This window comes from Artemia sp. Qi Xiang Cuo, chromosome 18 (genome assembly GCF_049724085.1).
Source record: "Artemia sp. Qi Xiang Cuo chromosome 18, ASM4972408v1, whole genome shotgun sequence".
NCBI classification, from domain to species: Eukaryota; Metazoa; Arthropoda; class Branchiopoda; order Anostraca; family Artemiidae; genus Artemia; species Artemia sp. Qi Xiang Cuo.
This window is the reverse complement of record NC_142811.1, coordinates 54,055,186-54,069,574: the sequence shown is the minus strand read 5'-3', so window position 1 is coordinate 54,069,574 and position 14,389 is coordinate 54,055,186. Positions and strand designations below refer to the sequence as shown.

The 14,389-nt window shown below is 34.6% G+C and overlaps 2 protein-coding genes across 2 annotated transcripts in view; both read right to left on the bottom strand.

Moving 5' to 3' along the window:
• LOC148941653 (26S proteasome non-ATPase regulatory subunit 1-like) overlaps positions 1-6,908 on the bottom strand; it is a 39,905-nt gene extending 32,997 nt beyond the window's left edge. Inside the window, exon 1 of the mRNA XM_089103972.1 lies at positions 6,773-6,908. Coding sequence (XP_088960098.1) covers positions 6,773-6,791 — 19 coding nt within the window. The 5' untranslated portion in view covers positions 6,792-6,908. The remainder of the gene's footprint in view (positions 1-6,772) is intronic.
• The window catches only part of LOC148941649 (26S proteasome non-ATPase regulatory subunit 1-like), a 775,304-nt gene that overhangs the window by 372,698 nt on the left and 388,217 nt on the right, over positions 1-14,389 (bottom strand). The window lies entirely within an intron of this gene.

Below are 14,389 nucleotides of genomic sequence, written 5' to 3'. Positions count from 1 at the left end.
ATGTAGAGCCATTACAGTAAAGGATACATGACAGATGGCATCAAAAGAACAGAAAAGGGTATATTCAACTACAGATATCTGCTATAAAACAGTTATCAAAGCCAGTGGGAAGTGCCAATACCCAAATTACCTTTCCCCAGCAGTTTAAGGATCAATATCCAGCTCTTGTGTGTGTTCCTGCTTTTTTCTGCACAGGCTGTAACTGAAGTAGCAAAAAATTGGATGGAATTTGGATAATAAATTATTTTCTAGAATTCAAACTAAAAATTGTTGAAGATGCAGAAATGTGGTACCTGTTGGTGTTGCCATATTATTATATCCAAGCAAAGCTATCCATAATTAGTCCATAACAATAAGGCCACTTTATAGTTTAATCCATAACAGAGTAGTGTGAAACTTCTGTAATCACTTAAGGTCACTGAATTTATTTATTAAAATTTCAGGCACTGAATTAATACAATTTTAAAATTAGCAAGTTTTAAAATTCAATAAATACAAAAATGTGTCATCACTCTGGAGACCAAACATAGACTGTCCATTTTATATCAGTTATATATTTGGTTAATGTTAGAAAGGACAAGTTAAGTCATAATTGAATTTGCTATGAACAAATGTCATATTTGGGTTCAGGATGAAATTCTAATTCTAGAGGTAGGCTAAGTTTGTTTCTTATCTATCTAAATTATCTGTCAATATAGACATTTACCAAATGGTGCTTCAAGAAATCTTCACATGAAATTACTAAAAATCTGGATAAATTCCTGAGAGTTTTACTAACCTAACTGATCTCCTTTCCAAGAAAGTAAAAATCCCCTAAACTAAAATTCTACCCAAATTATAAATTTTCAACAGATATGGGGCTATATATTTGACCAAAAGGTGGACAGGGATAAACCAAAGTAAATTGTTTTCAGGAAAGATATAAAAATCAAATGATATGTTGTTTTTAGAATTTTGTAGTGTTTCCTTCTGAGGAGTGATTTTGGTAAATTTGTTATGCTCTTTCAGAATACAATAATTGTTGTTAATCTAAATTTAATTTTAAGCTCTTTACAGACCCTCAAAGATATTTCTCTGAATATAGATATGCCTCTGTTAGCATTGCTTTTGTTAAAACTGGGATAAATATTTCCATGATCATATTATTGAGTTACAAATAAAGCAAGCATACCACTTGATGCCTTTTTTATGTTCTTTAAGAATATATAAAAACGAAAAAAACATAGCAGATTTGTTTGAATTCTTTTATTCAGCTTAATCTTGACAAATCCATGTTACAATACACAGTCAATGGATTTACAATGAAACAGTAAGTTTGAAACAAATTTTATAACCCATTTTTATATAAAAAAAATTATAGAATATTATTATTTTCAAGGTTCCTAAATGGGCTTAAAATAAAATTTTCAAGAAAAGCAATTAATATATTCAGAAAGAGCATTCAAAGTGTATTTGTAAGTCAAAAATATGAACAGCAAAATATTTACACAACTGGTTAACCCATAAGTTGAATTGACAGTTAATATTTGCCATATACTTTACTTGGGTAAGGCTAGAAATGTTAGGTTAAAATCAAATTTGCACTAAATTTGCACTAAATTCAGAAAGAGCTTATAAGAAAAAAGGATGGTAAATTTTTACCAAATCATATTATTGACTTTCAACTACAGTGAATATACCACTTGATGTCTTTTTGGTAAAGTTCTATGAAATCATATTATTGAGTTAGGACTAAAGTGAATACACCATTTGATGCCTTTTTTTTTACTGATTAAAAATATAAAAAGCATTTCATTGGAATGAATTTCAGCCCCCCCCCCCTCTATATAGGCTATACCTAACCTAACCCGACCCTGAATTGGCATATATAGAGGGGGGGGGGGCTGAAATTCATTTCCAATTGAAATGTTTATTATATTTGTAATCAGCATAAAAAAAAGGCATTGATTAGGCATGGCATGGTGTATTCACTTTAGTCCTAACTCAATAATATGATTCTGTAGAACTTTACCCCCTTTTTTTATGCTTTTTATGAGTATAATAATCATTTTTGTCAGAAATGAATTTTACCCCACATCTATATATACCCATTCAGGGTATATAGGGTAAGACACACAGTAGTCGGCCACCTGCCTATTCTCAGACAGAATCTTTTATACTATTTTAATAACCAATTTACAATGAGCCATTTGTATGTCCAAGTTTAGGCAGAAATGTCACTTGTTAGTAAATTCAAAAAAAAAGGACCTGTATAAGTGAAACTATTTGAATTAGTAACCTACTTGTTCAGAAATTTTTTGATACAAAAATTAAGTTTCTAGGTGGTATAATACAGTAATTAGAGTAGTTTAAATGTCAAAAAGTTTTCAAAGTGATTAAAGTGTCTGACTACTGGGTGTCTTACCCTATTTGCATATACCAACGATACTTTAAAGCCCAGCGCCCGCTAGCGCCAAAAGCACCCAAATTCATTAACACTTTAGCGCCCAGCGCCCAGAACCCACAGCTCCCAACTTGAAAAAAAATACTAGCATTACCTTTAGCACAGCAAATTTATAGTCCATTTCTTCTTTAAATAGCGATTTAAAAAAGTATCATATCTAAAGTTTGCAAATCACAGATGTTGCGGGCATACACAAAAGAATTCTACTACTCACAAAGATATATTCAATTAATGTCAGCAAGTGCATTGTGTCGGCAAGGTGAATATGGCGAAGAGAGATCATTATCAATTACAGAAGAGGAGATTTGACTTCTGTTGGTAAATATATTTCGCAAAAAAGCATGTTGCGAGTTACAAACATTTGAGAGATATTATTCAGTATAGGGTTACGACAAATCCATATTCTTTCAATATACGCATTTAGACTTTAACCTCGCTTAACCTCGCTCGGAATTATTATAACACATGGAACATATTAGTTAAGTTAACAGCATTTTCTCGAGTAGTTACCACAAAACATAATAGGTGCTTCACTGTTAAAAGACTTTGTGACTTTTTTATTCAACAAAACCAGTTGCCCAGAGCCCAAGAACCCAAACAAATATAGATCATATCAAGTTACGGGAGGGGAGATTTGACTTCTGTTAGCAAAAGCATTTCACAGAGACGTATCAAGTTACAGGAAAAATCAACTTTGGGTGTTTACAAATATTCAAAATATTTCATTCAGTGTTGGGTCTCATAGATATATTATTAAATAAACACCAGATCACATGGGATTTCGCGAGTTTCTTGTGCTTTTTCTTCGATGCCTCTAGTAAAAATCGCTATTTAAAGTAAAAAAAAAAATTTGGTGTACCATAGGTGAAATTAATAAGTTTTGGCTTTTATGAATCTATTCTTGGTTTTACTTTTCTAAGGGGGAGACTCTTATTAAAATAACTCTTCATTGGCACTAAAATCTGGGTTTTCCAGAATATTTAAAACGGTTATTATTCCAATTAAACGGTCCTTGTGTTTTATGAGTAGTTTTAAAGAACTGGGGCAAAAAGCCGAACTTCATCGCAAACAGCAAGGTATTAAGGAGGGTGCTACCCCCTTCCCTCTCAATATACGTAATTATTTCTGTTCGTTTTAAGTTTTGGTGTTCCTCCTTACTTTCAGCTGCAAAAAAAATGTTTTTTTGTTTGATTTCTGATTGTTACGAAATAATGGCGGGAAATCCAGCTCCCCCTCAGTAGAATTCTTTTGTGTATACCCGCACCATCTGTGATTTGCTAACTTTAAATATGATATTTGGCTTCTGTCGGCAAACACATTTCGCAGAGACATATTAAGTTACAGGAGGGATCAACTTTGGTTTCTTTCTGGGTGTTCAGAAATATTTCAAATATGTCATTTATTTTTGGGTTCTGATAAATTAAAAATGCTTGTATTATATGCATGCGGGCGTTGGCCTTGCTTGGGCTTATGATGCCCTATACAGTTTTTTATTAAGTGAAAAATAATTCATACTTATATTTTCGGCCAAATAAGTATTCAAATAATCAATTTATTGTCAGTATAATTTTATTTTTAATTTGGGTGCCAGATTCGAAGGTAAATATAAACCTTTGCTGTAACTGTATCTAGCTTCCAGGATCAAAGCAGCATTTACTTTAGCGCCTAAGAACCCATAGTACCCACAGCTCCAAACTTGGAAGATAAATACAAGCACGCCTAAGTATCAATTCATAAAACCAAATATTAAGTTATTTTACCTTTGGTACAGCAACTTCTTCTTTCTTCTTTAAATACCGATTTTTAATGGAGTTAAAGAAGAAATATTACAACGTACTTGCGAACTCGCAAAAGCCAAGATGATATGTGTTATATTTAACTGTCAATCTGGCACTCAAGTCATGCATAAAATGATACTGATAAAACATTGATTATTTGGCTGTTTAGACGACTGACAACATAATCATGGATTATTTTCTAATTGACAAAACCACTATATAGGGCATCATAAGCCCAAGGATGGCTAACGCCCGCATGCATGTAATACAAGCATTTTTAATTTATAAGAACCCAAAAATGAATGATATATTGGAAATATTTCTAAATACTCAGAGGGGACCCAAAGTTGATATCTTTTCTAACTTCTTAATTCTCTGCAAAATAGATTTGTTAACAGTAGTCATATATCACATCTAAATCTAACAAATCAGAGATGGTAGGAATATACTCACAAGAATTGCCCTGAGGGGGACCCAAATGTCCCATCATTATTCTATAGCAATCAGAAATAAAATAAAAAACATTTTTTTCCATCTTTCCATATTTTTTTGATCCATTCAATATAATGGATTTAAAAAAGAAACACAGTTTCTTTTTTAATAAATATATTGAGTATATAAAAAATCTTATCACCCCGTGCCTCAAATCTGTATCTCCAGTGGGGCCGCTAGGAATTGCAACTCTCGTACAAATGACACACTAATAACCAGCTTCGGTTTGCATTTCTTATCTAGTTTTGACACAAGCAAATCCTCACAAAACTAGATATTTTGTTTTTGGAAAATAGGGAAGGAATGATCAGATTGAGCTGAAATTTTGAGGATAATATCCCATGCCCAAAGTCTAAAGCTCTTTTTTGATCGTGGGCGCTTGGACTGTGGAAGCTGAGGAGCTAAAGTATCAAATCTTTGATCCTGGAAGCTAGATCTGGTTTCAGCAAAGGTTTATATTTACCTTTGAATCTGGCGCCCAAGTTCAAAATAAAATTATACTGACAATAAATGGATTATTTGAATACTTATTTGGCCGAAAATATAAATATGAATTATTTTTCACTTAATAAAAACACTGTATAGGGCATCATAGGCCCAAGCAAGGCTAACGCCCGCAAGCATGTAATACAAGCATTTTTAATTTATCAGAACCCAAAAATGAATGACATATTTGAAATGTTTCTGAACGCCCAGAAAGAACCCAAAGTTGATCTCTCCTGTAACTTGATATGTCTCTGCGAAATGTATTTGCCGACAAAACCTTTTTCTCATTTTTTGGCCTTAAAGATAGAATTTTATGACCTTGGCACTAAAAAGACTGGTTTTGTTAAATAAGAAAGTCACAAAGAGCTGTAGCAATTGGGCACACATTTCATTTTATGCCAAATCCTTTGGACATTTTTTTCCACTTAATAAAAACATTAAAGGGCATCATAACCCCAAGCAAGGTTAACGGCCGCTTGCATGTAATACCAGAACTTTTAATTTTTCGGAACCCAAAACTGAATTATATATTTGAAATATTTCTGAATGCCCAGAAAGAACCGAAACTTGATCTCTCCTGTAACTTGATATGTCTGCAAAATGTGTTTGCCGACAGAAGCCAAATTTCCCCTCTTGTAACTTGATATGATCTCTCTTTGTCAAGTACCCTTTGCCGACACATTGGTTTGCTGACTCCAATATTTGTGACTAGTAGAATTCTTTTATGCATGCCCTCACCATCTGTGATTTACAAACTAGAGTTAGGATAATTTTTTAATCGCTATTTAAAGAAGAAAGAAGAATTTGCTGTAACAAAGGTAAAATAACTTAATATTTGGTTCTATGAATTGATACTTGGGTGTGATTGTATTTATCTTTTAAGTTGGGAGCTGTGGGCGCTATGGGTTCTTGGGCGCTAAAGTAAATGTTTTGGGTTCTTGGGCGCTAGTGGGAGCTGGGCTTTAAAGTATCGTTGGTTTTGCATATTAGGGGGGTGGGGGTAGACTTTATTTTTTATGTAAATGGGAGGTAAGTTTAAACTTTACCCTCACCCCCCTAAAGTTCAAATAGGCTATATATCCTGAATTAGTTTATATTAGGGTGGGGGTAAAATTCATTTCCCAAAAAAATGATTATTTTGTTTGTAAGAGCATAAAAAAGGCATTGAGGGTTATATTCACTTTTGGTTTATTCACTTTAGGATATGTACATCAAAATAGGATAATTGGTATTTCCAAAAAGAGGTCCCTACATGTAAGTCAATAAACCAATAGTTTCAAGTGGTTGATCTTAAATAATCTGAATAGGCTAATAACCATATTGATGCATAGCTTAGACTTTTAGCTATTCATTAATATACCCAATCCTTCTCAATTCCTCTCTCTGAGGTAACAAGATGTGAGGGTTTTAGTTTTACATAATTTTGCTCAATTGGATACTGGTTTTTTACCCTAGTAAAGTTTGGGTCAGAGTCAAAAAGTGGTCCAAATCCAAACTTAAGTCCCTTGAAGATTTCAGATGGTTTATATTAACTTGGTCAGAATATTAAATAACGAAATTTTTTTTATTTTACCTGCTGATGTAAGCTTCATACTTAAATTTTATATTCTTGTCTTCACAGTTTCTCAAAAATTGCTGAATAATACAATTTGTAGTACTTCTTCTTAAAATACATGCGTGTAATCTTGGACAGTGTTACTAAGTGCCTGACTTTGGATAGCGCACCAAGGGAAGCGAAACTGCGCCTTCAGAACTTTTCGCTATATATTTTTTGGGTGGAGTTCAAAATTCAGGATAAAGTACATCTTGCAGGGAAGATACAAAAAAAAAAAATTCAGAGAAAATGCTACCAAATAGTGTGAATTTTTCTTTTCAGAATACTAGAAATCAAATTTGGTAGGATTCAGTCTTCATTGATAGATTTCGGCTCCATATTCCGAAATCTGAAACAGTGAAGCATTTTTGACTTATTAAATGCGCTTTTTAAGTCAAAATTTTCTGTTCTCAGTCTTTGGCTTGACTAGAAAGATATTTTCTTTAATTTTCTGGCATGTCGGAGAATTAAATAAAAAAGGCAATTAAAGAAGATCTAACAAAAAAAAAAATACTTTTTAACGTCTAGGGTAGAAGTTAACATTACTTTCTGGCTATTAGGCTTAATTATTCCCTATCAACAATAGAAATTGTGATTAAAGAACTAAAAAAAATAGGTACTGAGTATACTGGTCTTGCAGTATAGATCAGTTATACAAAAACGTGAAAGTAAAAGGCGCATTTGACAAAGATAAGTAAAAGACAGGATTGTCTATGTAAAACTAAAAAGAATCATGATCCTTAAAGGTCATATCTCTCCAAAATGTCATTTAGGTAAGTGATATCAAAGTTTACTTCTTTATACAGTGTTTTTATGACATTGCCATTCTAAGGTTCAAACAGATATAAATTCTCAAACTTAATTATGAGAGCAAAATGTTTCTTAGCTTTCAAAATATAAATTAGAACTACTAAGTCAAAGATATGAAATTAGACCGGCCGTTATTAATGCAACTATCTACAAAATTACAGGCTAAATACAATGTTCTGACATTTTGTCATGAAACAGAAACCAAAGACATACGTATTAGACAAAATTTTGCTTGGCAAGTTCCTTCAACAGTTTCGATTGTTATTTTATTTGTGCTTTCCTTTTAATGAACTTCGAATTAGTTTTGTACATTTTTAAATCATATATATTGTATAGATTTTTGACTAGTATTCAAGATTAGTTAAACAGCAAACCATCCTGCTATATCGCCCAAAATTTACTGAAGTTTCATCTTCATTTTCATTGTCATTGGATTGTTTTTTGATGTCATACATGACAATGGTAAATCTATTCAGCATAGCGGGTGTAAGATAAAAGCCCCTTCAGAACTTTCCCTGGCAGTTTGGCCTAAGCTGGATGGTCATAGTCGAGTTAAGCACTTTGAGTTGCATCCTGTTTTAAATTTTGAACTTGATTAAATAAAAAATTAAGTTTTTTAACTGAAAGTAAGAAGCAAAACTAAAACATTATAATGCACGCTTTGATATTTCAAAATTTAGGTTGTAATGGAGCCAAGAATGCGATATTAGAATCCCTGTGGGATTCTGAAAATTTTCTTTGTCTTCTTAGACAGATAACCTGAATATGTCAGTAGATGTTGTCAGTAAACACTAGACTTTAAAATTTTGAGTTTTGTCATTGTAATTGTAAGGGCAAAATGCACCCACCTTGCGCCAAATTTTTTTGACATGCGCAGAATCAGCGCAGTGCGCCAATTTGAAAAATTCAATGCAAAATCAACTCAAAAACGCGCCCAAGTGGTGCAAATGCGTAAAACCTGGCAACCACAATTCCGGATTTTCACCTCAGGCTCAAGGCCGGTCTCCATTTGGCAGATTCTACTAATCTGCACCGCCAATCTGCAAATTTTATTGCAATGGAGACTTTTTTTCCGGAACCGTCTTGGCAGTTTGCAGATACTGCAATCTTCGACGTTGCTTTTTCTGCAAGATGGCAGAATGGGAGAAGCCGCCAAATGGAGACTGGCTATTAGGGCGCGTCTTTATGTGGTTGATTCTGACGATCTGCAAGCATTCCGATGCCGTTTGTAAACAAGTTTTCATTGAAATTGAATTTGCAGAATAGCAATACAGAGCTGAAGAATTTGCCGAATTGAGATTCCTTTATTTGGAGACACTCATACATTAAAGGATGGCTACGTCTCAGGCAAATGACAAAATAACACATAAATTGAGGGTATCTTGCTTTGAAAATATCCGCTGATTTTTAGCATATATTACGAAAATATGGATATAAGACTTATTTACACTAGCTACTTAATATATTGTGTCACACGGTCTTGATTTGGTTAATCGTACACTTCGTCTTCATCCACACTATTAATCCCACTAACCGCTACGGTTTTTCAAACTATCATTTTTAATTTTATCATTGCAAAACAATGAATTTCTTGTTATTTTAATTTTTACTTAGGTTTTAATCAAATATGAAGGAAAATCAAAAGCTTCTTATTATTGTTTTTACATTGTCGAAATTGAATGTGACTGTCATAGCTGTTAACTTAAGGTGTAATTTCGTTAGCAAATTTTCTAATGGTCAATATCCCCAATATATGCTGCACTGCCAATCAGCAAAATATTTATTCCACAATTTCCAGTGAAATTTTTACTATGATTGCAATTAATCTTATCTAGTATATTTATTCACAATGGTATGCAGGGGCTAGTATAGTTGAACGAAAGGAATTTCCTTTGATATTGGATAGTATGTATGAACTAAACTACACTAAACAAAGCTGCTTGTTCTTACTGATGGTATTGGGGACTGATTTCCGAAGAGAAAGAGTTATTCAGGATTTGTTAACTAGTTTAGCTTGGTCTAATAAATTTAGTTCTTGTCTTAAGTGTTTTCCAAAAAAAACAAGGTGACAATAAACACGTACCAAGAAATTAAACAAAAGGAGAAAGAGTAGTGCATAATCAATTAAAGCCTGTTGACGGATTTTATACTGAAAAAGATCGCCTGTTACAGTTTATACTGAAAAAGATCGATCAATTAGTTTAAGGGTTATTTCTCACAGAGAAGAAAAAATTTTATGTAAAGCAATGATGTTTCTTAGCTTGAGAATTTGAGACAATCACCAACATCAAACACGGAATTGTCGGTAATTTTAGTTCGGTTGAAAAAAATACCAAATTTTATGTGGGATCAGAAAAACCGAGAAGATGTGAGACATGCAAAAGAAAGAATCAGACCAGCACCATATCCCTGTGGGACTCCACAAACAATTGGATACCCCTAAGATTATATACAGCCCCTCTCTACCGAGTGATAACGTTTACTTAAGAAACTCAATATAAAATTGAAAGCTTAAACACATATTTCATATAGCCTACACTTTTTCCAGGAGTAGCTTATGGTCAACTGAATCAAAAGGCTTCATAAGGTCTAAAAATGCTGCTGCAGTATTAAATCCTTTGTCTAAAGATAAAATAATTGCATTAGTCAAAATATCAATGCATACTCTGTTTTTCTAATTTTTTGAAGAAAAACTGAATACTATTTAATGAATTAAAATTCTTAAGAAAATGGTTTAGGCTGAGTACTTACTTGTACTTGTGGCGGGAATCAGGCGTTTCCACCTCGCCCGGCATCGATGATCTCGGAGACCTTCTTGGACCATGTTGAGCAATCTTCTGCCAGCTGCTCTGCAAAAGCGAGCCACTGAGTTGACCATCTGTGTCCGAACTTTCTGAACCCCCCGATAGGTTCAAGGTCTGATTTGGCCAGGTTCCACCAGTTCTTCCTCTGTCCTCCTTGGCGTCTCTTCCAGGAGCTAATAGGCTCGACTAGAAGTATTGGCGAGGCAAGTATTCTGGAGGCTTCCGTAAAACATGGCCCAACCATTTCAAACGGCGTTCTTCAATAGTGAGCGCAACATCTCTCTGAATATTGCACATTCGACGTAGATCCGCGCTGGAGATACGGTCACGCAGCTGTATTCTGAGAATTCTTCGCAGACAGGTATGCTCAAACACCTTCATTGTATTCTCATGCTGTAGTTTTACCGACCATGTTTCGCATCCGTAAAGGAGAATGGTGCGGACTAGTGCCATGTAGATTTGAACTTTCGTTCAGACACTGACTTCGCGGCGATTCCATAAGGGTTTCCGAAGGGAGGCAAAGACTGTCTGCGCTTTCTGTATTCTCTGTCGGATATCAGCGTCGGAAGATCCGGCAATACATATTTGGGAGCCTAAGTATGTAAAATAGTTGACTTTTTTCAGCTGAACTTGATTGACAGTGAGTGTGAATGGTCCTGTGTCGTGGTTAATAGCCATGAATTTCGTTTTCTCTGTGCTGACTTTCAAGCCAATCAGGTCTGCCCAGGCCACCACGTCGTCAAGCATGTTTTGAGGTTCTACGGGGTCTGACAGGAGGCCAACATCATCCGCATAATCCAGGTCGTTTAAGATTTTGTCCGATCTGAACTCCTGGATAGGACGACAGTGCATTTTCAAGTACCCAATCGACGCAATAATTGAACAGAGTCGGAGAGAAGACACACCCTTGTTTTACTCCGAACTCAACCAGGAAATCTTCAGTTTCTTCACCATAGACTCGAACTCGACTCACTGACGTGTCATAGTATGCCTTCATCAGTTCAACAAACTTTAGTAGCATTCCGTCATTCTCTAGGATCTTCCAAAGTTTCTGGCGAGTGACAGAGTCGAAGGCGGCAATGAAGTCCAGGAACATCAAGATCAGGGGTATATTGTACCTTTCAAACTGCTGGATAATGAGGCGAAAAACGAAGATATTATCAGTACAGGCTTTACCTGGCCGAAGGCCGGCTTAATTTCCTCGGGTTCTTTCCTCCCTTGCCCCTTTGAAGTGGTTCAACAGTATGATCCCGAATATTTTGACCGCAATGTCTATAAGACTTGTTCCGTGGTAATTTTGCATTCGGTTTTAACTCCTTTCTTATAGAAAGGGAGAATGACTGATGTCTTCCAATCTTTTGGTAAAGAATTGGTCCTCCACACTTCTTCGAGAATGCCATGGAGCTGTCCTAAAACATTTTTAGGACAGCTTGTAAGCTGACTACTAAAAAATTTTTCAACAAGTCATGGAATAACTGGCAAATTGATATAAGGCAATAATTATCACCTTTGTAAACTGGTCTTACTCTTTTATTCTTCAAAAAATCCGGACATTTACACTGTTGGCAACAATCATTAATTAATAATGCAGAAGACTAGATATAGACGGAAAAATTCAAATAGGAATTCTTAGGCTCCCTAGGTCACAACCGGACAAACTTTTTTGGCGGTGTACATGGTCTTCTACAGCTCATTCATAGTAATACTGTTTAGATGAAATGATATATCAACAGAGGATGATAGGGTGGATCAAAGGCAACGCTATAGCGTTGCCTATAGTAAAGGCTAGACGGAGAGGCATTACATATGGAAGAGGTCATCGCATAAGCTTCGGAGGGGATTATTTTACTGGAAATCGGAAGCTCTAGTGCTGTTTTTAAGAATAATAGTAATTGGCGGGCAACTAGTTCCCCCCCCCCCCCCAAAAAAAAAAATCCCACACTATTTTTTCCCTAAAAGTATCTGACAAAAATTTTGAGATAGCCATTTTGTTAAATTAATGAAGAAACCTTTTGTACAAATTAAATTTCTCAAAAAAAAAAAAAAAAAAAAAAAAAAAAAAAAAAAAAATGAAGAACTCCATCAATCCAAAAATATACAAAAATCGAATCAAATAATTTTCGAAGCACACAACTACCACAAATCAGTATCAATATATAAATGAAACCCAAAACAAACAGAAATTAAAATAAGTCACTCAAAACGAGCAGAAATTAAACTGAGTAAGGTTTTAAACCCTATTCTTTCTAAAAACCAGAATATAATTTGTACTTTACTGAAAAAAATCAAATAAATTTACCAAAAAAATTTGCATTGTCAGTTTAATATACATATGCTGATATTTATTCCTTAAAATATTATTTAATTCTTGATTTCTTAAAGTTATTAAAGTGAAAACATTAAAAAAAAAATTCAGTAAAGTACAAATTATATTCTGGCTTTTAGAAAGCACGGTATAGGGTTTAGAACCCTATTCAGATTAATTTCTGCTCTTTTTGAGTTTGACTTATTTTAATTTTTGTTTGTTTTGGGTTTCATTTATTTATTGATGCTGATTTGTGCTGGTTATATGCTTTGTAAATTATTTGATTTCATTTTTGTTCATTTTTGGTGTAATGGAGTTTTTTCCTTTTTTTTCTGAAATACTTATTTTGTGCAAAGTTTTTTTGATTCATTTCTGTTCATTTTATATTGACCTAGTCTTTTTCAGGGAGAAAGACTGAGTGTCTTTTGAAGTTAAACAACCATCCCTTCCATAAAAAATTGAAAGGACAATAGCCATTTCAATTTCCAATTGAATAAGCCATTTTTGAAATTTTTACTACAACGCTATCTATAAAAACCTTATATGCCCCTAGGGGATAACTTACAACGTTTGCCCCGGGGGCTATGGGGGGTTTGTCATTCTCAAAGACATAATTCCCGTACCTTTCAACTACGTTGAACAAAATGGCTATCTTTAAATTTTGATTGAATTTGTTCGGGGAAAGGGTGGCCGTAAGAGGGGGGTTAGTTACCCTCCAGTCACTTTCAACTATTAAAAAGGGCACTAGCCCTCTCAATTTCCAATTGAAATAGCCTATTTTACGTTTCTACGACAACACTATCTATAGAAACCTTATATGCCCCAGGGCAAAACTTAAAAGCTTTGCTCTGGGGAGTTTGTCATTCTCAAATACACAATCTCCAGAAATTTCAACAGCGTTGAGCAAAATGGCTGTCTCAAAACTTTGATTGGATGTGTTTGGGGAAATGGTCGGTGTGAGAGGGGGGTTAGCTGCCCTTCAATCACTTTCGACTATTAAAAAAGGCACAAACCCTTTCCATTTCCAATCGAATGAGTCCTTTTTGTTGTATCCACAACATGGCTTTCTATAAAAACCTTATATACCCCCAGGGCATAACTAACAACCCTTACCCTGAGGGCAGTGGTGGGGTGTCATCCTCAAAGACATATTTTCCACAACTTTCAGCTACGTTGAAAAAAATGGCTATTTCAAAATTTTGATTGTATGTGTTGGGGGAAATGGTGAGCGTGAGAGAGGATTGGATGCCCTCCAATAATTTTTAACTATTAAAAAGGGACTAGCCATTCCAATTTCCAATCGAATGAGCACTTTTTGAAGTTTCCACGACAACGGCTTCTATAGAACCTTACATGCCCCAAGGGCATAGCTTACAACCCTTGCCTTAAGGGCTGTGGGTAGGTTGTCATCCTCAAAGACCTAATTTCCAAAACTTTCAACTACGTTGAACAAAATAGTTATCTAAAAATTTTGATTGGATGTGTTTGGGGAAAAGATGGGCGTGAGAGGGAGGGGGGTAGTTGCCCTCAAATCACTTTTGACTATTAAAAGAGCATTAGTCCTCTGAATTTTCAATCGAATGAGCCCTTTTAAAGTTTCTATGACAAAGTTTTCAGTAAAAACCTTATATGCCCAAGGGCATATATTATAACCCTTACCCTGAAGACTGTGGGGGG